The sequence below is a fragment of the Clarias gariepinus genome, chromosome 13 (genome assembly GCF_024256425.1).
Source record: "Clarias gariepinus isolate MV-2021 ecotype Netherlands chromosome 13, CGAR_prim_01v2, whole genome shotgun sequence".
Lineage (NCBI taxonomy): Eukaryota > Metazoa > Chordata > Actinopteri > Siluriformes > Clariidae > Clarias > Clarias gariepinus.
In genome coordinates this window covers 23682424-23706841 of record NC_071112.1, presented here as the reverse complement: position 1 = coordinate 23706841, position 24418 = coordinate 23682424, and the positions used below count along the sequence as shown (strand labels likewise).

The following is a 24418-nucleotide window of genomic DNA, read 5'->3' as shown; positions in this document are numbered from 1 at the left end:
TGTAGTCCTTGTAAACTTCTTAGCAGCTAACGTGCGTTTAAACTTGGAGTTTAAATTCGCCTATTTAAAACTACAAACATAGAATATAGCCATAAATATGGAAAAGTTTGCAAATTCTTTTCAATTACAAATTATAGAGCCTAAAGCTGATTAATGAACTTATTTTAAAAACTACATCACCCAGTAAGCTGTTCATGACGCACGATTGGAATGACGAAAATATGTTAGAAGATTAAGATAGGGTTATAAAATGCAACAACATTTGAAACGACACTGTAAAAGTGATATAAAAATATCACTGTAATAAATAAATAATGTGTAATATTAATCGTAAAATAAGGTGCAATCCAGGATTCGTTTTTTTTTGTGTCTATGCCGGAAGTGTGGATCACGTGGTCCGAAGTTACCCAATCGGCACGCTGTCACCCTCCTCGCGGTTGTCGTTCAAATCTTCACAGACGTTAAGAAGAGCTTCCAACGGTAATTTTTTTTAAAATAATAATATAAATATATATATTAATAAATGTATGTGAGTCGTTCTGTATAGATATTGATTATTAAATGAAAATTTGCAGAAAACTTATAAATACTGTAACTAACTATAACTAAATCTTTGTTCGCAGGCAGAAGAGACTTGTGACTAGCCAGCTAACACTGTGCTGCTTGTCAACGCTCTCTTAATCCAGAGTCTGCTGTTTACATTACAGGTAACTATAATTTATGTCTTGTCATGTTTATGTTTATATTATTTTGCCCGCTGTCAAAGTGTGTGTATACGATGTGTGTTTGCTATTGAATAGCTTTCTGCAGCTCTATATGAGAGATCAACACTATATGGACAAAAGTATTTGGACAAACCTGTTAATAACTGAAGTCAGGTGTTTCATTCGGGCCTTTTATCCCCAAGGTCAGGGATATCAGCAATCTTAATGCTTCAGCATACTAAGACATCTTGGACAGTGCAATGCCTTCAACTTTGTTGTAACAGTTTGGGGAATTTTCTATTCCAACATGAGTGTGCGCTAGTGGACAAAGCAAGGACTATAAACGCATGGTTCGATGAGTTCAGTGTGAAGAACTTCACTGGTGCAGTGAGTCCTGATGTCAATCTCATCGAGCACCTTTTGGATGAACTGGAAGGAGATTGCGAGTGTTCCCAAAGAAACACTCCAAAATCTTGGACAGACTTCCAAGAAGAATGGAGGTTATTATAGCTGTAAAAGGGGCACAACTCCATATTGAAGTACATGTACATTTGGATGTCATTGCAGGTTTGTCCAAATACTTCTGTCTATATCGTGTATATGAGCATAGAAACTGACTGCTGCTTTTTCAGGAGATGGTCTTCCTTGGTTTCTTGACTGCTTTTAAATTCACACTGTTACTTGTGCAAACTGAAGCTAGTTTACTATTTTAGTGATGGACAAATTATTTTAACTCCGAGTTGTTCAAGTAATATAGCATGACTCTATAATGCCACTTACCATTAGCGTTTCAGTTTTAAGGTAGAAAGTTTTCTTGGTACGCCCAAGTCGTGATTAGATTTATGTGGGAAAAAAGTCCTGCAAAAACAGAACTTCTTTGTGCTATTTCTAATGTTTTTTTTTTATATGCTTACCTCAGACATCTTATGAGATAAGCATCATAATGTATCTTTTCTAGTTTCTTTAAGTGCACTCTATCAGTTAGCAATGGCTGAGGGAGAAGTGGAGTGGGAGTTATGCAAAGAGAACATCCAGCCTCTGAGACGTGGCCGAGCCATCTCCGCCCTGCATCAAGCGCTCGCCCAGCAGCAAGAGGGTACCACTAGTGCCATCAGCCAACAAAAACAGTAAGCACCCTTTTTCCTTTTTTAGTTAAGAATTTACTGTGGTAAAATTTTGGTTGTTTTATTAATGAATTAATTGTGTGTGAATTTTTAGAGCATACGAGTTAGAGCTTCGAATGTATGATGGCGATGACCCTCTTGATGTGTGGGATAGGTGAGATTGTTTTAAACATTTTTCTTAATGTCTTTTTGCAATATGATTAAGGAGACTAAGCTGACAGCCTTTTGACCTTGCAGGTACATAAAATGGATTGAGCAGACTTACCCACAGGGTGGTAAGGAGAGTGGTTTGACCATTCTTCTGGAAACAGCAGTTATGAAGTTTACAGAAGAAAAAAAGTATTATAACGATTCCCGTTACATCGACCTTTGGATCAAATTTGTAAGTGTAATACTAATTCAACAACAGAGCTTGTCTCATACTTGTGTTGTAATAATATATTTGTGCTTTGCCGTTTTTGAACTATAGGCTGAAAACTCTTCCGATCCACTGGATGTCTACCGGTATATGCAGGCTCAGGGAATAGGGACAATGCAGGCATCTTTTTATATTGCTTGGTCTGAAGAGTATGAAAAAAGAGGAAACCCACGGCTGGCTGACAACATATTTCAAGAAGGGCTCAAATGTAGGGCTGAACCTCTGGACAGGCTACAACAGTTTCACAAGTATGGACTATTGTATTCTGTTAATCTTCTATACAGTCGGGTCATATTTATGGCATAAATGGCTCTAATTTTGTATTTTTCCCTCTGTACACAGACATTAATCTGAAACAATGCAAGATGTGATTGAAGTATACAGTCCAAGCTCATGGGGTTTTAAAATATGGATAATATCAACCATTTACGGAATTACAGTTATTTTGTCAGACTTAAAAGTAATGAGACAACAGACTCATAAGCAGTTTGATGGCCGGTTGTGTCCTGTTACTTAATTTTATGACTAATTAAGAAGCTGAAAGCTTTGGCATTGATTCCAGGTGTAAATTTGTGTTTAATAGCTGTTCATTGGAACTTTTTGCATGCGGTCTAAAGAGATGCTGATTCAGGTAAAGTAAAGGACTTCATTAGGCTGGAAAAACAAAGAACGAGAACGAGAGAGCAGTGGCCAAATCAAAAAAAAATTTTTTATGATTCCTAGAAAGATGAAAAACACTTAATTTCGTACGTAAGACCAGAGAAGACGACTAAAGAGGAGGATCATATAATCCTCTTCTGTCCTCCAACAGCCACCTCAATAAATGTAAATGTTTCCATTTTGCCTTAAAATGCAAACCACTGGTAATTTTAAACTTTAAAATAGAGGGAATTTCAAGTCAAACCAGAACTTGTGATGAAATTTCTCATGTATGAATGCATGGAATAGATTGACTTTTAAGCACAGTATGCTGCTGAGTTTCTTTGATGCAGTTTAATCTTTGAGGGCGGCACGGTGGTGTAATGGTTAGCACTGTCGCCTTGCACCTCCAGGGTTCGGGTTTGATTCCCGGCCAGGCTCGATTCATGTCTCTGTGTGCATAAAGTTTGCATGATTTCACTGTGCTTGGTGTGTTTTCTCCGGGTACTCCGTATTCCTCCCACAGTCCAAAGACATGCAGATTAGGTTAATTGGCGTTTTCAAATTGCCTGTAGTGTGTGAGTAAGTGTATGTGTGTGTGCATGTCTGTTAATGACAATCCTGGCGGAGGTTGCTCGGAGTCCACTGTAGTTTCTCTCGTCAAGATTTAGCGAGTCGAGTTTTTGATCCTTGATTGTTTAAACAATAACATGGCTAATGCATACCATAATTAAAGGTAAAGGTAATCCAACAAATCATTAGTGTGTTATAGCGGAAATGTGGAGGGGAATCCACATGCTTCTTTTAAACAAACATGTGTTCACCTTCCAAATACAGGCTTCGGACAAACTCACAGGCAATCTAAAGTCTGTACTTTAATCACATCGTAATTTGATTCATTTCAGTTTCATTACAGTGGTGTACAAAGGAAAAATACATAAAAAAATAAAATGGGTCTCCATTCGAAAAACTTATTTCCCTGGCTGTAGATTGATTTACATTATTAAACATAATTTGCAGAGCATTTCACACATCTCAGACATATCTGTAAGTAAATCCCAATCTGTCTATCCTCAGGGCTTTACAGGCACGTGTTTGTAGGCAGATGATGACGTCATTAAATGATCAGGATACAGATGATGAGGAACCGGAGCCTCAGAGGGCTTCACTTACAGAGCTGAAGGCCAAGGGAAAGAAAAAAGCTGTTGCTCCCATCAGTAGGGCGACTGGAACTGTTGGCTGTGAGTAACGAATACTAACACAATTTTTACTTTTTACAATTAATACAAATACACTGACAATTTTTTTTTTTTACCTTTTACAATTTCTTGGTTACAAACAACAGATGTAAATTGATCTTTTTTCCAAATTTGTTCACTGAAGTGCTGCTTCAACAACTGGATCATGGATCACTGGATAACTGGTGTATTGATGATTTTCTTTTTTTTTTTTTTTTTTACCTTCACAGATGCCAGGGGTCTGCAGTTTAAACAACCAGCTGCGCCAAGTCAGAACAGTCGTCTTGTAATATTTGATGAGAACAAGGAGCATCCCGAGCCTCAGGAACTCAAATTAGAAAGTTGGGCGTCCCATCCAACTGCCAAGGCCAAGGAGAATGAACAGAAACCTGATAAATGGGCAAATGTTAAGGTACTTAATTCAATTATGGGGAAAATTTTCCACTTAATTATCGACCAGTATGTCATATACAGGAAACATTAAACTCCAACCAGGCTTTGTGATGAAAATCCTTGTGATTAAAAGCGAGAAAAAAAGATTGACATCACAGAGACTCTTAGCTGCAGTAAACCATTTGAATGAAGCAAACGCTTTAAAGAAGGCTGTACGAATGATGTTTCTGGCCGAGGTGGCTCTGAGCCCACCGCAGACGTTCTTGTAAGCATTCAGTGAAATGAATGACTAATCTTTAATAATCAACAAAGTTGTTGGCAACTTGCAGAAGAGACGCATCTGACTGTCAGTACTGTACACACAATATTTTATGAACACTACTTGCACGTTACAGAAGCTCAGCTAAGAGTTATTGCTACATCCTCCATACAGTCCTGACCACGCTCTAAGCCATGCCTACAAGTTTGGGCCATTAAAGGAGTTTATGGGAGGATGTGAGATAACGTTCTACCTTGATGGTATCCAAGCACTAGTGAAACGCTGAGATAAGTGCATTAGTGTAGTAGGGCATTAGGTAGAAAAGTTTTTCTCACGCTCATAACTGTTGAATCAAAAGTCAGGTTTGACTTGAACACCTCTCATGTATATAGATGATTGACAGTTTTTCTTTGGTCACTAACACTATTTTCTCTCTCTCATTACCAGTTGCCCCAGAAGTCCAGATTTGGTTATAGTGTCGTCGCGCCACCGCCAAAGCCAACTTTCCAGCCCTTTGTGGAGGAGAGTGATCAACCCCCTGTTGTGTAAGTGTTGTTTGAGATACTGCTATCTGAGGCGAGGCAGGTATGCAGCTCGACCAGCTGCATGCTCGTTGTATTTTTCAACATTCATGGCATAGTGCATCGAGAATTTGACACTGTTAATAGCAAATTCTACTGCCAGGTTTTAAGGTGTCTGAGGGAGGACCTACGGCAAAAAAACTGAGCTAATCTTGAAACCTTTTGATACCCCCTACAATCACCTGATTGCTATGGAAGTCAATAACTAAATCACAAATGGAAAGATACGAGTTGGGATGGTGTCAATGGTGAAACAAATCAGCTCACTTTTGAGAGTGTTTCAGCAACCCCATGTTTTGCGTGATTCCTGTAACACACCGGTTGATGACCTAAACATGACATGGCAATTTTTTCTTATTGCATTAGATAATCTTTATGTAATCTTAAGCATGTGTATTTTATACTTGGTTCTAAAAATTTAGCCATGGTTTTTTATAGGAACATTGTGACAAGTATTCAGAAAATGCTGCTGTAATTGCACAGTGTCGGTAATAAAACACTTGAGAGTATGTTGTTATAGATAATCAACGTTTTGAGTGGTAACAGTAACTACTTCACATAAGGTCATATGACATGACCCTGTTGCTGATTATTTTCCTCTAGCAGAACAAATGTCATTCTGTGTTACTTTTATGCCTGGTAAAAACCTCAATTTTGTGATAGGTAGGGTAGGTTTTCAGCATTGCCTGGGCATTAGTGGCTCAGTGGTAGATTTCTCACCTGCCATGCGGAAGGCCTGGGTCCAGTTCCCACCCAGTGGCCAATCCCCAGTCACTGGATACAGTCCCTAGTCTGGATTAAATAATTTTAAGTTAAGATATGATTTTGTCACAAAGGGCATCCAAAACCTGTGCCAAGTTGTGTGCGGATCAGGTTGGTCCGCTGTGGTGATTCCATGACAAGAGCAGCCGAAAGACTAACAACATACTTAAATTATTTTCTGATTATGCTGTTCTTCTTTCAGAATGCCATGTAAGATCAACCCAACCGTGAACAGTGTTCTTTCAGCAAGAAAGCCCCGTCGTGAGGAGCAAACACCACTAAAGAGGCTACAAGAGAGGCACCAGCACATGCAGCTTCAGCAGGAAGATGAAGACAAAACTGGAGAAAAGAGCATGTACTGCAAGGAACTGCTGTTCAGTGGTGTCACTGAGTTTTGTTTTGAAGAGCTGCGTGGTGAACGATACCGCCAGAAATGCAGCCAGAGACTGGAAGCTGCCAGCAGTGAAGCAAGCAGCCAAGAACCACCACACACTAGTCAAAAAGAGTGATGTGAACAAGTAGTTACGTCCATGATTTAGACTGAATGGCCATTTCCATCCATGTTAGTTTTTTGGTTGTACCTACAGAAATAGAATCTAAAAATAGTCATGGAAATGGTAATCTTTGTGCAGTGATTGGGTAATATTTCAGGACCTTAGACTCCTTTAAATATGTTGTGTATTCTGATGCTTGACTGATAACCATTTTAGGATTCTATTTCTATCGTTGTACTTATCAATGTGCTTTTGTATATATTTGTATATACAGTATAAAACTCCCACTATACACTTACTGGCCACTTTATTAGGTTCAATTCAACTGCTTGTTAATGCAAATATCAGCCAATTACATGGCAGCAAGTCAATGCATTTGACATCTAGAGGCATCTAGACATCGTCAATACGATCTGCTGAAGTTCAAACAGAAGCAGTAAGCAGCAGTTCTCTGGGCAAAAAAAAAATGCCTCATTGATGCCAGAGGAGGGTGGCCGGACTGGTTTGAGCTGGTAGAAAGACAAAAGTACTGTAACTCAAATAGCATATCGTGACAACCGACATGCCAAAGAGCATCTCTGAATTCACAACCCTCAAGCTTTGAAGCATATGGGCTACAGCAGCAGACCACACCATGTGACACTGCTGTCAGCCAAGAACAGGAAATTGAGGCTACATTTGATCAAAAACGTGGACAACAGCATTGGAGAAGCATTTCCTGGTCTAATTTATTTTATTTTTTTTTTACTTTTCCTGTATAATTTGAATGGTATGGTCAGAACTTGTTGTAAACAATGCGAAGGCATAGATTTATCCTGCCCTGTATCAACTGGTGGGGGTGGTGTAATGGTGTGGGGATATTTTTTGGTAGACATTGTGCCTCTTAGTACCAGTTGAGTACCATTTAAATGCCAAAGCCTACTTGAATATTGTTTTTGACTTTGTCCCTTCCCTTACGACCACGGGATAAGTTCACTGTACTCAAATGGCCTCCACCATCACCAGATATCAATCCAAAAGAGCACCTTTGTAAAATTGGAGATTTGCATCATGGATGTTTAATGCCATCATCTCAATATGAACAAAAATCTCTAAGGAGTGTTTCTAGCACCTTGTTGAACTTACGCCATGAAGAATTAAGGTAGTTCTGAAGGCAAGAAGGGGGTCCAATGCAGTACTGTACTAGCAAGCTGTACCTAAAAAATTGGCTAGCCAGTGTATACTACCACTAGCTGGCCTTTTTTAAATCATGTATTAACAATCAAGTTAATAAGTATGGTGGATCCAGTGCAAATTTTTTTTTATATAGAAATGGCTAGTACAGACTCTGATACTGTATGATGTGCACTTGCGCAGCTCATTGCAAGAACCACAAAGTTTTTAATAAACACAATGCGTTTTTAGCAGTGTTTGTAGTGATTTTTTAACAGGTGTGACAAAGTGACAAATATTGTTTCATTAATCAGTTATTCAATCATTAGAGTAAGTATTTAGTCATTAGGATGAAAAGGAGGAAAGAAACAGACAGCTTGTGCACTGCAGGAAATGTATGAAAAAATATCAGTTTTAGATTTAAGTAAAATACAATGGAACCTTGGATTACAAGCATTATGTTCCGGAAGCAGGCTCCTATTCCAAAACACTCATAAAGCAAATTTAATTTCCCATAAGAAACTATGAAAACTCAAATTATTCGTTCCACAGTCCAAAAAAATAAATACATAAAAATGATTAACACAAAAGGTGACAGAGAGAGAGTGTGTGAACGATACTGTGTCAAAGTCCACATGCTTAGGGAAAATTAATTTTAAATTTGATAATAAAGAACATATTGGAATTTTTATGGCTAGATTTGGAAGTTGTCACAAGGTTGCAATACATTATAAAAGGAAACATGGCAAAACATCTCACATACTGTACAATACTGCTGCTAAACTTAAAAAATAATAATAAACAGATCTGGAATGCAAATCTGCAATGTTATGTGGCAAAAAATAAAGGCAGCTGACTACCTTAAAGAACTGATTGACCACAAATTCCCATCAATTGATTTTTTATCCCTGATTGCCCAGGGAGTGTGTGTGTGTGTGTGTGTGTGTGTGTGCGTGCGTGCGTGCAAAGGATGTATTTTAAAATTTGCACTGGCACCCTGTCTAAGGTGTACCCTGCCTTATACCCTAAGTCTATGGATAAAGCAGTATAGGTGATGAGTGAGTGAGAGAGTGCTAAGTCTGTTCGACAGGAAACATGGACTAAGTAGTAAAGCTGTCTCAGTGTTGCCAGGCTCTCAACTTGTTGGTGAGCAGCGTCAGGTACTTTGGTATATACTTCAGGTGGGCCTTGTCCTGGTCTCTTCATACTACCGTCAATTTGTACTTCATAAACAATATGGAAGGTGAGACACCGTGAGTATCTATCATCTTTGACATCTCCACAATTTTCTCAGCTGTCCTGAAGTCATTTTACACTGTGACCATAGAGAAAATTCTCCCTGGGAACATTACCAATTTGTACAGTAAGTTTAATTTAATCTACAACAGGAAATAATGGAAATAAGTATGTAAAATCCTGATGACCACAAAGCCCTGCAGAGGGTGCTGAGGTCTAATTAATGGATTATCAGGGCAGCACTATCCGGCTGCTGGACATTTACACCAGGATTAGATTAGTACAGATTTTCATGGATCCCCAGAGCATCTGAACCCTGAACTTATGAACAATACTCTAGCTAATCTAAATACAGTAGGGCAAAAAAGTACTTAGTCAGCCACCAATTGTGCAAGTTCTCCCACTTAAAAAGACCTGTAATTTTCATCATAGGTATACCTCAACTATGAGAAACAAAATAAGAAAATAAATCCAGAAAATGACATTGTAGGGTGTTTTTTTGTGTCTTGTGTCCTTTGACAGCTCTTTGGTCTTGGCCATAGTGGAGTTTGGAGTGTGACTGTTTGAGGTTGTGGACAGGTGTCTTTTATACTGATAACAGATGCCATTAATACAGGTAACGAGTGGAGGACAGAGGAGCCTCCTAAAGAAGAAAATTACAGGCCTCTGTCATCTTTTCAAGTGGGAGAACTTGCACAATTGGTGGCTGACTAAATACTTTTTGCCCCACAGTATACACACTTTTTGTGCCCTGTGATGGATTGGCACCCTGTCCAGGGTGTACCACACTTCACTAAGTCTCCTGGGGTAGGATCCAGGCCCCCAGCAACCCTGAATACAGGATAAAACGGTATAGACGATAAGTAAGTGGTGAGTGACATGACATCTTTTGTAAGGTTTTTGAGTGAGTTAGTATGTGCTTGTTTGCCCTTTGATGGATTGGCACCCCATTCAGGGTGAATCCTACCTCATGCCCCGAATCCTTTGGACAAGCTCCAGGATCCCATGAGCCTGAAGAGGATAAGTGGTATAAAGAATGAGTGAGAGAGTGAGAGGTTTTTAAGGTTACAGTTGATAACTCTTTCTCTCTGTTTTTAAAACCTGCATTTTCCCCTACCGATTATAAACTTCCCAAACCCTGCTGTGATTTTTAGCCTGGATTGAATCAGTGAGTAAACAATTGCTGCCTGGATGCATCATAGAGTTCATTGTGCAAACGTGTGTGTGTGTGTGTGTGTACATATTCTATACCACTTTATCCTGTATACAGGGTCATGGGGTGGGGTGTAGGGGGGGGGGGTGTTATTGGAGCCTGTCCCAGGAGACTTAGGGCATTAGGTGGGGTACACCCTGGACAAGATGCCAGTGTATCGCAGGACACAAAAATTCAATCACACACTAAGGGCAATTTGGGAATGCAAATTAGCCTAATCTGCATGATTTTGGACTGCGGGAGGAAACCAGATTACCCCGAGGAAACCCACCAAGCATGTAAACTCAATGTACACACCAAGACAGGAAACAAACCTAGACCTTGGAGGTACAAAGCGACAATGCCAATGACTAAGCCACCGTGCGACCTATTATAGTACATATTGAAAAATATTGAATAATTACTTTCGTTCTTTTAAATATCTACTGTACTTCTGCATCAGTGTATCCTTTTATGCTTTTAATGTGGTTGGTTTTTTATCTTGCACTTCCCTTGACCTGTACCCATCGTTATATTGTTATATTACTGTGTTTTCTATTTATGGTTTTGTTATGCACAGTCTTCAGAATGAGTAACATCTCATTCAACTGCACCTTTGTACCTGCTGCGAATGCTCATGTGACCAATGAACATTTGAATGCTGAATGTTAAAACTTTCACTGGGATTTTTCAAATGATACAGTATGCATAATCAAACACTAACAAATAGACTTGAAAGAAGAAAGGAATTAAATTAATAATCTTTGACATAGATAAACCTTCTGTAAGGAGATGCTTATTTATGACCAGTTGCATTTTTAATTCAGATCTCATTATACATCTGAGCAATTGAGGGTTAAGGGTCTTGCTCATGGACCTAGTGGTGGTACTTTGGTGGTTCTGGGGTTCGAACATGAGCTGAGCTGACCCTGTTCAAACGATTACCTTCAAGAGGCGTGCACAGAGATACAGGCGTGTGACTTTATCTGCTACACTGTAAGCAATCATTTGTCCATAAAAAATACTGCCTATAAATAATTAAAACGTCTGACAGTATTAATTATTATTAATAAAATAATTGTAATTTTTTTTTTGTTAGTTTTGAGTGCTCTTGGCAATTGTCACCATGTTTTGGTTCCTATAACACCACACTCTGCTTGTATTTTATTCTTTATGTTAACGCTCATCTTTATGGTCATCTGAATGAGAGCAGCAATTTCCTTTGCTTATCTTTGAACACTTATAGCCTGTATAGTTTCTTATACAGATTGATATTAAGAGAGATATCAATAATATCTAAATTAATATATTTAACAGTGTTCTTTAATTCATTTGTTCAACTCTTAGACAGTCTTTAATATTATCATCTAAAAGTAGATATAAAAAAAAAAAAAAAAACACCAGAGCAGTCTGAAAAAGAGGGTCTTAGTATCAATGACTGTGTTTTTTAGTATCAGATGTCAGATCTATCAGATGTCAATCATATGGTTAACCTGGATGGGAGTTCACTAGAGTCAACTGCAACTCAGATATTTATTTAATTATTTATTTATTGAGATATATCAGATAAGTCAAAAAAAATAATAGCAATTTCACCACATAGCTGAAATATGCCAAATTTAATTGACATATTGTCATATATACTTTGGTTATTTGTGAAATACAGGGTCATCTGAGGGCCACAATTACAATCATAATGTTAATGTCCTGACATACTTAAGAGTAAACTTACAGTGTTTACAAAAAATCTTGTGGATTGGTTTACTAAACCCATGTCTTGCACATCTGAGTACTCACTATCTGGCATGTTTAAAAAAAAAAAATCATCTACACTGTTCATAGCTCACTCAAGGGCACCAGTGGGAATTTTACGCCCCATGACTTGGACAGCATCCTTCTCTAGCATTGGAATTATCCCTGGCGGGCCACTTTATGAACTCTCTGGTCAAAGTCAGATGACCTAAAGTTGCACCTCTCTTGGGTCTAATTAGATCCAGCAACATGGCAATGTGCAGAATAGTGGTAGACACTGCAAACTCCAAAAAAAAACAAAAAAAAAAACTGTCCCATCTCCTGGCAAAGTACAGCATATCACCAAATCTGCTGATAAAGTCTTTGTCTGTTGTATAAAAAGTCAGGAATTACTATCAAGACAAAGACTTTCCCTATTCTGAAAATGTGCTACAGGCTACAAAAACCCAGTTAAAAACCATTAACTGGTGAATCTTTCATCCCTAACTTGAAGATATTGTTAGATATGATCTAATATAGCATCAGTACAAAAATGTTCCCTGTGAAGTATTGCTGTCACATCCAGACTGCGTTCTTGCTTCATGCCCAGTGTTCCCAGGACAGGACAGGCTCCAGATCCACTTCCCAGGATCAAGTATTTAATAGACTAAATTGATGGCTCCCATCAAGTCCCTCTCCATACAATTCAAAGGGTAAAAAAAGTGTCATTAATTAAACATGCTACACCATTTGCATTTAAGAAGACAAGAAAGAGTGCCATTCTTATTAGTAAACCCAAATGCAGTAAAAAGCTTTGTGTTCATTCATGCTTTCAAGCACTAATTGCCCAGAGTCTATTTTAATGCCCCTTTCATCATCTCTGTCTCCTGGAGTTGGGGCTTAATCCTGAATCACAATAGCCTTAACAACCAATAGGGCAGTGGCACAGAGCTTAAGCAGCAAGTCACTTGTTGCCAGGTCAAATGTCACTTAGCAAAATGATTGAAGTCTCAACACAACTCAACACAAAGTACCATATTGTGATTTGTAGTACCAAAAACTAGGCTGCTAAAAAGTAACGATTCTCTAGAGGTTTAGCAATGAGAGCTGTTAATGGTCATAAAACAGAGGGGGGGGGGGGGGCTGGTGGTGACTGTGGAAGTGGTCCTCAATGTATAGGACAAAGTCATTAAGATGCAAATGTAAAGGAGCCCTTTCCCCACTGTGAGTGAAAGCATTGATTTAATGACCTCCTTTTATGCTTAATTTGTCCAAAGTGTCAAAAAAGGTCAATGCTGAATTATATACGTCGTAGTCGTAGGTTAAAAAAGGACAAAATATCCTGACCCTGTATCATAGCATCTTAAATATTTCAAAATAAATATACGATTATTATATTCCAACATATCTTATTAATTGAACTATATTATAGATCACAATATTATTTCTATTAGGTAACTATTACCAATTATATAATTACAAAAACATCTTTATTGGTAACTGTGCATTTACTACATGTATGCCTGCATGAAGTTTATTAATACAGGCTCCTTCAATTTATGCTGCACGCATTGACTTCCTCCCGTGATCCTTCATCATTGCATCGATTATGACCTAACCAGGTCTGTGGCATGCAGAAGCTCCAGGGCATGAACCTGACATCTCAGCCTGCTTGCTCATGGTGGAAACAATGTCAGGTGGCTGAGCCGTCTCACCGATCTGTTCGCCATCAATTTCTGTGAAGTAGTTAAACCAGACTCACATGCTACAAATGCTGAAAGGGACTCAGCCCACAGTAGAGAGTCAGAGAGAGAGAGAGAGAGAGAGAGAGAGAGGGAGGGAGAGAGGAAAGGAGGGAGGAGAATGAGAGAGAGGAGGAGAGAGAGACAGAGAGAGAGAGCACATGAGTGAGGAGGAACGAGAAAGGAAGGAAAGCACGGAGCCATCTCTATGAGGTGGATGAGTCCTCCAGCCGTTGACTGTGATTCTTTTCCTCGCCATGGCCGTGTCTTTAGTCCTGCCCACCCCTTGCTGCACTTGGAGCAGGAGCTGATGGAGGGGGGAGCATATCATTTCCAACAAAGAGCCTCTGCGATGGCCGTTTGTGCCTGGAGGGAGAAACGCATCAGGCTTTCGCTGGCAAGCAGCAGCCTGCAGTCCGAGGCTGCTTAAGAGCTGGCCCTCCTTGGTGTGTGCGCGCATGTGAGTGTGTGTGTGTGTGTGTGTGTACACGGCTGTGCGCTCACAAATCATCCTCCTGGTGGAGAGGCTCCTCACCTCTCATCACAACAAGGTAAGCAGACCTGCTTTTATAATTGAGTCCATTATTCACTCCAGACGATCCTTTTGTTTTTTACCGTTTGCTCCGCTGCTTTCCAGACAAGCAGGAAGATGGAAGCAAAACACATAGAGGTTCATTGATGAGAAATAGAGCAGTGTGTCATGTCCGTAAACAACACAGAGAGGACAGAGGAGTATTATACTAAGGGCATTTGTCATCCTAAGTGACAAAGGAGAGGAAAGGAGCTTTAGAGACTAAACAAGCACTGAAGGACTGCAACACTGTGGAAGCGCTTTCACCTTCCCCTCACCCAATCCCACCTCCCCCCCCCTCTCCCTTTCTTTTTATCCATCTCTCTCACATCCTTTCTCTTCATCCTGTGATGCTTCATAGCAGCCACCCCATGCTGAGGCTCCTGCATTCGGACTCCGAGACGAATTGTCCTCGTATCTTCCCTGTGCATTGTGGTAAATGCCAAATGGAGGTCTGCGGGGAAAAGCGAAGAAAACTGGGCCAGTTGTTGCTGTCATACTGTGTTTGTCATCGGCCGCAGGCAGAGCGCTTAGTTGAACCGATCTCATCCGACTGCACACATTCCATAATAATGTTCCAGATGCTTTATGCATGCTCGAATATGTCATATCCTGAAATAAGGTTCATCAGGTTCGCGGCCCTGAGAAAAAACACACCGAGCTGCATCTGCTCCCGTCTTCCACGCTCATGTGTTTGCTCAAGTTTGCTCTGGTCAAACAAAAAAACGTGGAGGTGTGAGGAGTGGTTTGCTTAGTAAAGGTGCCAAGCAATTATGTGTGAAAGTAGCCTTCATTTAAGTTTCGTACCATGCACTCATCTGTCTGTCACATGGTCGGATAAGTCATGAGAAAAGGAACAGCACTTGAATTAGAAGTGAAATATTGTTCCATTCATATTGATGATATCTATTATTATAGTAAATATATAAATAATAAGGCGGTCAGTATTTAATGCATTGATCTCTATATTGGTATGCATATACTGGTTTGTTCTGTTTTTTAGCAGTTATAGCCAGTCTTCATTAATGAAGTGTGCTGTTGTACCCAAGACCTCACTGATGATTGTAGCTCCTGACAGCAGCATGTACGGGTCATTAGTGCGTCTCCACTTCCTCAGTGTTATGCTGGACGCATCTGGTTTGACCAATTCTAGAACCAGAGATGTGGAAGCTGAAACAGCACTGAGAACAGTTCAGAATCACACAAGAGGTTCAATCTGATTTTAACTAATTCTAGTACTGTTCTCAGAACTGTTTTATGTTCAATCGGATGCATGCTGCGGCACACTGAGGATGTTTGAAGAATTTAAATTTATTTGTGTTAAATCAAGTCAACATATTTAATATTTAAAATTAATTAAATAATTTATGGGCAGCACGGAGGTGTAGTGGTTAGCACTGTTACTGATAGCACTTGCACCTCCAGGGTCCCGGTTCGATTCCCGTCTCTGTGTGCATGGAGTTTGCATGTTCTCCCCGTGCTTGGTGGGTTTCCTCCGGGTACTCAGGTTTTCTCCCACAGTCCAAAGAAAGGCAGTTTGGGATAATAGGTGTTTCCAAATTGCCCATGCGTGTATGTGTGTGTGCCCTGTGATGGATTGTCCAGGGTGTACCCCACCTTGTGCCCTAAGTCTCCAGGGATAGGCTCCAGCCCCTCTGCGACTCAGGAGAAAGCGGTATAGAAGATACACTAACATATATGCTACTAGTCAAAAGTATGGATATGTCTTCTAATTCTAAGTGCTTTGTTTAGTGATTTATTTTCTACATTATAGAATGATACTGGATATTTCAAAATGATTAAATAGCATTAAAAGAGCATTACAATAAAATAACATTAAATAAAAGTTATTACATTACCAATCGACTGTTGTTGTTGATACCTAATTACCTAATGCCATATGTGTTATACGTTACTGCGCAGTAAAATTCCTTCTTCAGATATCCCATCATAGCTGTGGTCAGCCATGATACAGCACCCCTGGAACAGATAGGGTTAAGTGCCTTGCTCAAGGGCCCAACAATAACAACATGGTGGAGCTGGAACCATCATCCTACTTTTCAGTAACTCTGAGTGTAAGCATTTTGTTAGAAGTGGGATTTTAAACCCATACCTTCAGGAGAGACTGCAACCTAAACACAGCATCTTAGACCACTTGGCCATCCTGACAACAATAAGGTCATAAAGACATGAAGTTCAGCTGTTTTGGAATAGGTTTTGCTGGAACAGTATTGTCAAGTGCATTTGCAAAAGCAATCAAGCACCATGATGAAATTGGTTCTCAGGGAGACCATCCTAGGGAAGCAAGACCGAAACTGACCTCTGCTGCAGAGGAGAAGTTCATTTAGAGTCACCAGCACCAGAAACCATGAATTAACAAACTGCACCTCAGACTAAAGCCGTTATGAAGGCTTTCCAGATCATAAGTAGCGGCACATCTTAAAATTATCTGTTCAAAAGAGATGAGATATTGCATATTTTAAAATGCATTTTTTTGTTTTTTGGATGCGAAAGAATTGCTTTACAATGTAGAAAGAAAAACAGGAAAGACCATTGGGTGTGTCCAAACTTTTGACTGGTACTGCACGTCTATTGTCTACTTGGTAAGATATAATATTTTGCAGCGCATCCAAAGCAACTTCCAGTTGAAAGGTGACGGAAGTGAGTATGAGGGCTTAAGGCCAACCACTGTCAGCTTGGAGTTGATGGGATTTAAACTAACAACCAACCAGCCATAACCCAATGTTTGATCCAGTGAACCATCTCAGCATGTCCTGCATTGTAGCACTGGTAGAATATGACTTTTTTGCTGTAGAGTTTTGGATGTAGCTTGTTGTTTACTCACCTAGAGCTGTTCTGCTCATGCATGGCTACTGCTGAAGTATTGAATCAGAAGGTTTTGGGACTATTCATGAGACTTTTTACACAAAAGAAGGTCATTGTGTCAACACCACTAAACCCATTTAACTCTTTGTTTCCGCACTGACATTGTGCCAGGGCTTAGTTAACTGTCAGTAGTTCCTGTGCTTAGGTCAATTACTGTCTAACCTGTCTTTCATGAAAGAGAAGATGTAGAAGAAATAGAAGGAGAGGAAAAAGAGTGACAATGAATGATGAGTAGGAGAGCTGAGGACTACAGATGTGACTTGGCCATGAATGCCACCGACATAAACTTTCAATGCACATTAAGGTTTTTGTCAGAGCTGATCTGTTGCTGGTCCCCAGAGTGCCTGTAGTCATGCTTCATGGTACGTGGCTTCATGGACACAGTGGACTGTGACTGTAGGACCTGATCCAGTTTCTGCACTGTCTGGCAGGACCAGCTGACTGACAAGGGGACTATTCTCTATCCCTTCCTGGAGAAAGGATCCCTTCTTTTCGCTGTCCCTGTACACCCGCTCTGCTGCACTTTAATCCTGGCTTCGCACAAAATTGCACGATCAGTAAGATTTCATCGAAAATCTATTTTAGATCAGGACTCATCTTAACCTCTTCAACTCTCGCGACCAATCCACACTTACTGTACATTCTTTAGTCTCTTAATGCTCCTGAACTAGGTTTTTTTTTGTATTACATTCACTGCACTTGCGGAATAAGTCATACTGTTAAGTCAATAACATATATTAATTTTAATAACCTACGTAAATTTCACGAACAGGAGCGATATAAAATGCATGCCCTTGACATCAGTGAGTATATTTAAACAGTTCCGCAGGCCTGGCTTCAAATGTAAGGTAATGAACTTGTTTAGTCTTTATTTACATAAGTGATAAATAGAATGTGCACTAAAAGCAGATGTTGAAATCACTGTTTTATCCAGTGGAGAGGCAGATCAAATAAATCATGTCTGCAGGGAATTTAGCAGGGAACATTCCACCATTGTACAGTTGTAGATATTGGTGGATGTTTTTATCAATAAATTAGTCCCTGAAAACCGAATTGGAGTGTCTTATTTGGCCAGTCTGATGATACGTCTTTTTCCACAGAGAGGCGAGAATCGAGTAAGGGCCAGATGGAAATCATGGCGTATATCCAAGCTATGAAGAAATTAGTACTTCTTAATCAGCTGTCTAGTTGTCTTTGTCATCGCCTTTCCAAATTAGTTTTAAACAAAAGCGCTATTTGGGCAGGATTAAATCATTTGCAGGGGCTCATCTGTGATTATATTCCTTACCATATTGGCCATGTCAGGGTTTTTCCTTCCTTGAAAATATAAAACCAGACTCACTTATCGTCTATACCACTTTATCCTGTATACGGGGTCGCGGGCAATTAGCCTACTCTGTATGTCTTTGGACTGTGGGAGGAAACCCATTAAGCATGGGCAGGACATGTAAACTCCATGCACACAGATGGAAATTGAGCCTGGCTAGGAATCTAACCCGGACCATGAAGGTGCAAGGCCACAGTGCTAACTACTACACCACCATGCCGCATATAACACCAAATGTTGTTTTAAAAAAATATATTTTAGTAAATACTGTACATGTACCCTGTTTACATTATATACACATCAGAGATTTTTACAGGTAAATGCTGCTACTCATACTATATTCATTCCTGGGTTGCATGCATACTACTCTCAAGTGATGCAAAAGGATTACTTTTTGCCATTAAGGCAGGCATTTATTTATGGAGGAGATATAAAAATGAATAATAAAACCAATTTTTTAAGGCAGGTATTAACAGTTACATTGGGAATGCATAGGATTAGCTTGTAAATAGCATAAGTAATGCCACTAAATACCATATTAGAGTAGTTGCATGTTGTGCCATGAGTAAATCGGGCACAAAAATTGGAAAGATGCCACAGAATAAAGGTAGTTAGAAGAAGAAGGACAAGGAGTACATTTAAATCAAAGTAAACATATGATCTTCCAAAATATCCGTGAAGCTGTGAATGCCGTGTCAGCGGATGGAGGCGCAGTTAAAGAACAAAAAAGAGTTTCGATGGCACATGGAGTGGAGGCATAACCTCTGTCACCTATGCTAAGATTTTATAAAGTTTTTTTTTTATAGCAGTTGAACTGGATAGTGGTTTCATATTTATGTCTTTCAGAGTGCTCGTGGCAATCTGAGGCAGCTCAGCAACCATTCGTCCACCTCATTTAATAGATCTGTGCACGATCTATAGATAAATAGATTTCTGCCTAAGCCCTGGATGGCCAAAGCATCTAACAGCAATCTGTAAGCCATTTAGAAGCAGAACACATGCAAGCATCCAAGAGTTTTTATACCTTTAGTCCATGAATTACAGGGACCAATCATTATAATTCCTAAAAAGATCAATCAAAATTGTATTATCACTTATTGCTGTTTATAACGCTTTATCCTGTATACAGGTTCGCGGGGGGCCTGGAGCCTCCTCCTAGAGAGGTTTTTTTTTTCTTACAGGTGCATGTATTGGTGACATGAACAGTTTTGTTTCATTTTTTTGGTGAACTGCTGATAATATTTCTTCTAAATTTAAATTACTGTATAACTATTGTTATTTAGAGTGTAAATTTTAAAGAAGAGGCAACGCATCAAAATAATGTAAGATCATGCAGTATTTGCAGAGCTTTGATAACTAAAATAAAACAAAATGCAAATAATCATTGTAAACAAATTTTGTTAATGCTTTGGCTAAATGACATTGAAAAAAATCTGTATTTGGTGGAATAACCCTGATTTGCAATTATAGCTTTCATGTGTTCTGGCAAGCTCTCCACCAGTTTTTCACATTGCTGTTGGGTAACTTTATACCACTCTGTTTGCAAAAAAAAAAAACAGCTCAGCTTTGCTTGTTGGTTTGTGACCATCCATCTTCCTCTTAATGACATTCCAGACGTTTTCTGAATTAAATTGCAGTGGTCTCTTATTTTTTTTTCCAGAACTGTAAATATTTGTTCATATATTGCTTCTTGCATGGGACCCAATGTCTTTCAGATACAGTACGGGTTATCATAACTACTGTGTCTAAATATAGCTTTCCTAACCTATTTCTGGTGCACTTCACACAAAATAAAATAAGCTCCAAGTTTTTTTTACCCATTCCATCCCCAGTTGCAATACTAGGCTGCAGTAACTGTGTCACTGGGATTTAAGCAGATGAACACATTCTCTGTCAAGAAGTCCGAGGCTTGCTTGCAAAATCCCTCTTTCAAATGACAGAAATGGGTGAAGCTCTTGCTTATCACTCTCTCAGGCATGAGTTTTGCTCTATTTTCCATCCTGAACATTATGTACCCTTAATCCCTGCACATAAAATATGCATGAATTGAATTACACATGAGTTATAGAGACAATATAGAGATAATGCCTCCTGGAAAGAAATCTAGCTCAGAATGCTTCATCTCGGAATAATATTGTTTCTTTACATTGATGGTTTTTATCCTCAGAAAATATGTTTATATATAATATAATAATAAAAATATTATTTTACTAATGATTACAATTATTAGTTATTCAAAAGCAGTGTCTCTTTATAATTACATTTAATGTTATAAGTGGCACAATGGCTTAGTGGTCATCACTGTTGCCTCGAATCTCCCGCCGGGTTCGATTCCCGCCTTGGGTGTGTATACACTCCAGGTACTCCGGTTTCCTCCCACAATCATGCAGATTAGGCTAATTAGCATTCCTAAATTGTCTATAGTGTGTGAATGAGTGTAGGGTGCGTGCATTTGTGCCCTGCCATGGATTGACACCCTGTCCAGGGTGCACCCTATCTTATACCTGAGGTTTCCTGTGATTGGCTTCAGGCTTCCTGCGACCCTGTATAGAATAAGCAGTATAGAATATAAATGAATAAATACATTTTATGCTATAGAATATCTGTTAAAAAATCTGTTCTTGATTTCACATACCTTAAAGCAGCTATAAACAATTCTTTCTTTATATTGTTCTGAAGTTAACAAAAAAAATCACATGCAACTAATTAGTTAATAGTGGAAAACGTAAAGGTAGAGCTTCAGTTGTCACAAAGTGCTATATATTTTTTCCATAAATGCTAAATTAATGCATTCTTAAAGACAGCGAGGTTGTGTAGAAATGGTTATACGTTGCTAAACAATGCAATAAAACAGGGAAAAAAATGCATTTGTTACTGTTTTTAAGTTTTTAAGACTTTCATTTCTCCAAACATCTTAATCACCTTAGCATCCAATAATGCTGCTTAGTAATACAGAAATGCTTACATTCTGTGATGCATATAGTATTTCACTATATCAGTCACAACACTAAACCACCAACACCAAGTGAATGAACATTAAATTATTAAATATACGAATAAAATGGTAACAGGGTCATCATTAAGGCTTATCTATGTCTGTGGAGACTAAAAGCTAGCCTGTCCGGTTTAATCCCACGGCAAAGTAATGCAGCACAAATTACAAATAAAAAGTTAATTCTGGTCACTTATAGAAAGGTATCAAAACACCGAGTGAATCACAGACTCTCGCATATGGGGCTTAGCAGGCAACCAGTTCAAGGTTGTTGACCTCCAAATTCCCCAGCTGTCAGCACCCAGGGGATGGTAACATTCCAGCGGCACAAGGGGAACCCATACGATACTGGAAATAATGTTTTGTGTTTTAATTTTATGGCTGATCGGTGTATAAATTATAACATAACACATAAATCAACAACATGATATCACAAACTTTAGCTCTATTTAGCTAGCACGATTGTGCAGTAATGCTAACTAAAATGTTAGCTCTATGCTAACATGCTAATGAGCTACTAAAGTAAGAGCAGGGCGATTTAGCATAACACACAGCATAAGCTTGAATATGCAATAACGCGTTAAAGATTTATTGCATACATCAAGTAGCTTCATTTTAATTAACATTTCAGGCCACTGGAGCATGTACAGAGTGCAGGGCATGATTTAAGCTGAGCGGATAGGTGAGAAAACAAAGAGGTCATTAAGCGGACTCTCTCGCCCTCTCCCTCTCTCTTTGTTACAATAGATCTTTGACTGTAAGGGAGCTCCTATACACATACATGCACGAATGCTGCAGTCTCATTATAGTCAAAGGGCAGAACGGTCACAATAGTGATCATGATGAAGGAGTCCTCCTGCCGTCTCATCCCCCTGCAGAGCATCCCACTGCAGCCTTGATTGTATACATGCTACTGAGCAAATCTTGCAGTGTAATTCAGATGGGATTATGCCTATTCCTGCCTCAACCATTACATAATCTGGAATCCCTCACACATACCTCAATCTAACATGATTTTGGTGAGGGATGAAAGAATGGCAGTCCCACAATTGGATCAGTAAGGAGATGTTTTTTGCTATTCCCATCATCGCAACGACACCTGTTCGCAGTGTAGGTTGCTGCATCACTGCATAAAAACACATATACTGTTCTGCAGTAAGTTTTCCAAAAGCATTGCAAAGAAACGGTGTGTAAGGTTCAATGTGAGGTTCTCACTCCCTTATTGTCTATACCTCTTTATCCTGTATACAGGGTTGTGGGGGGCCTAGAGCCTATCTCTGGTTACTGGGGGCATTGGACAGAGTGCCAATTCATTGCAGTGTGGGCACACACACATACAAATGCTCATTCACACAATAAGTTGCAGGTCTTTGGACTGGGGAGAAAACCAGAGAACCCAGAGGAAACCCAGCAAGCCTGGGAGATCATGCAAACTCATGCACAAAGACTTGAGGGGGGTTCGAACCTGGCCCCTTCAGGTGCTGACTACTAAGCCACTGTGCCGCCTCAATGTGATGTTGCCACTACAAATTAACTTCTTTGTGTTGCAATGCTTTTAGGAAACTCAACCCATGTTTGTATGGTCATGAACATTATGATATCTACGCCATTGTTGATAATTTTATTCATAAATATTAGAGAATGGACATTTCAGAATTGAACATTGAACACTGGTTAATTTCACTGACATCGGCAGGCAACCGGACCATTTTATAGCCATTAGCAAACGACTGATAATCAACCACTTACTGCTTCAAATAAAATAATTTAATAATTATTGAACTTATTTACAGTATTATGCATAATGTATATTAAATTACCAAAAACTTGGCAAAAATCAGAGTCAAAAAGGGCTTAAGGGAGACTGGATAACTATTCCTCAAGACAAAATAAAAAATGCAACAAAGTCTGGCTGTTTGGAAAAAAATATATGAAGAAATGATATGTAGCTTAGTGACTTAAAATGACTTTTGCATAGTATTGTGTAAACATGGACTGGCAGTATATTAGAATTCAATTTAGGTTAGCGCAATATAGTCTGTTTTCTAGTCAAATGAGATTAAAGCTAATGTGGGTCACTCAGCAGATCTTGTCATGATTAGTATTATCAAAGTAGGGACTACGGTCTGATACAACAGCCAATGGCTGTACATTTAATGTACTTAATTTGTACATTACATGTATTTAATTTGTACCTTTAATTACAGAGATCCCTGTAAAAAATATATATATCTATCTTAAATATCAGGAGCAGAGTTTATTTTGCACATTATTTGTTTGCACACTGTGTACTAATTTAATTGAATTTCATATCTCAGTGGATTAGGTGTAAGAAAGTGTTGTACTTAATGCAGCATGAAATAACACCATTAATGGAGATATAATTTTTCATATACCCCGAGTCAAAAATCATAGATTTCTTACACATGTCTAGTGAGGCTGAAAATTATTTCAGAGTAAATAAAAGTGCTTTCTTACATTTCCAAACACATATATGCACCTTTCACACAATCAGATTATAGGACTACTTTGTTTGGCTAGTTTTACAATACACACATCACTTCTAGTGAGTATTTGAAAGATCCACGCTAGTTGTTGGCTGGGTAACCTGAGAAATCATTTATGATTCTGAGAGTATTTAATCTGAGATTTGATCTAAATACAATAAATGTACTGAAAATATGGCAAAAGAAGACTAGATAAATCTTTATTAACTGACATACACTGATTAGCCATAACATTATGACCACCCTTGTCCTTTAGTCAACATAATTTAGCTCCAGTCAAAGTCAATTCATGCTTGACCAAGGAAGAAAAACCAGTGAACTGGCAACATGGTCAGGGTGGCCATACAAGGGGAGTGAAGGATGACCTGTGTAGTTCAATCTAAGAGAAGCAAGCACTAGTGTAGTTGACATGAAATTGAGGAAAAGATTAATGCTGATTTACATGCTGGTAGAGTAACTCTTCCTCTTTG

At 39.0% G+C, this 24418-nt stretch overlaps 2 protein-coding genes across 2 annotated transcripts in view; both read left to right on the top strand.

Annotated features, from left to right (window-relative positions):
• Positions 1-405: 405 nt before the first annotated feature.
• On the top strand, positions 406-8015 carry bub1bb (BUB1 mitotic checkpoint serine/threonine kinase Bb). The gene is made up of 10 exons (XM_053509365.1): positions 406-480; positions 624-707; positions 1663-1831; positions 1923-1982; positions 2066-2210; positions 2298-2494; positions 3963-4126; positions 4354-4535; positions 5223-5320; positions 6321-8015. The coding sequence occupies exons 3-10, from the start codon at positions 1692-1694 to the stop codon at positions 6625-6627; spliced, it is 1293 nt and encodes a 430-aa protein (XP_053365340.1). The 5' UTR covers positions 406-480; positions 624-707; positions 1663-1691; the 3' UTR covers positions 6628-8015.
• A 5832-nt stretch (positions 8016-13847) lies between these two features.
• LOC128535857 (serine/threonine-protein kinase PAK 6) overlaps positions 13848-24418 on the top strand; it is a 28687-nt gene continuing 18116 nt past the window's right edge. The window contains exon 1 of the mRNA XM_053509929.1: positions 13848-14216. The gene's annotated coding sequence lies outside the window, so the exon portion shown is untranslated. The remainder of the gene's footprint in view (positions 14217-24418) is intronic.

Bases quoted from the DNA above. Each gene is read 5' to 3' on its own strand.
- bub1bb (XM_053509365.1), top strand. From the start codon at position 1,692: ATGGCTGAGGGAGAAGTGGAGTGGGAGTTATGCAAAGAGAACATCCAG. The intron at 1,983-2,065 runs GTGAGATTGTTT...TTGACCTTGCAG, and splicing joins CCTCTTGATGTGTGGGATAG to GTACATAAAATGGATTGAGC. The intron at 4,536-5,222 runs GTACTTAATTCA...TCTCATTACCAG, and splicing joins ATAAATGGGCAAATGTTAAG to TTGCCCCAGAAGTCCAGATT.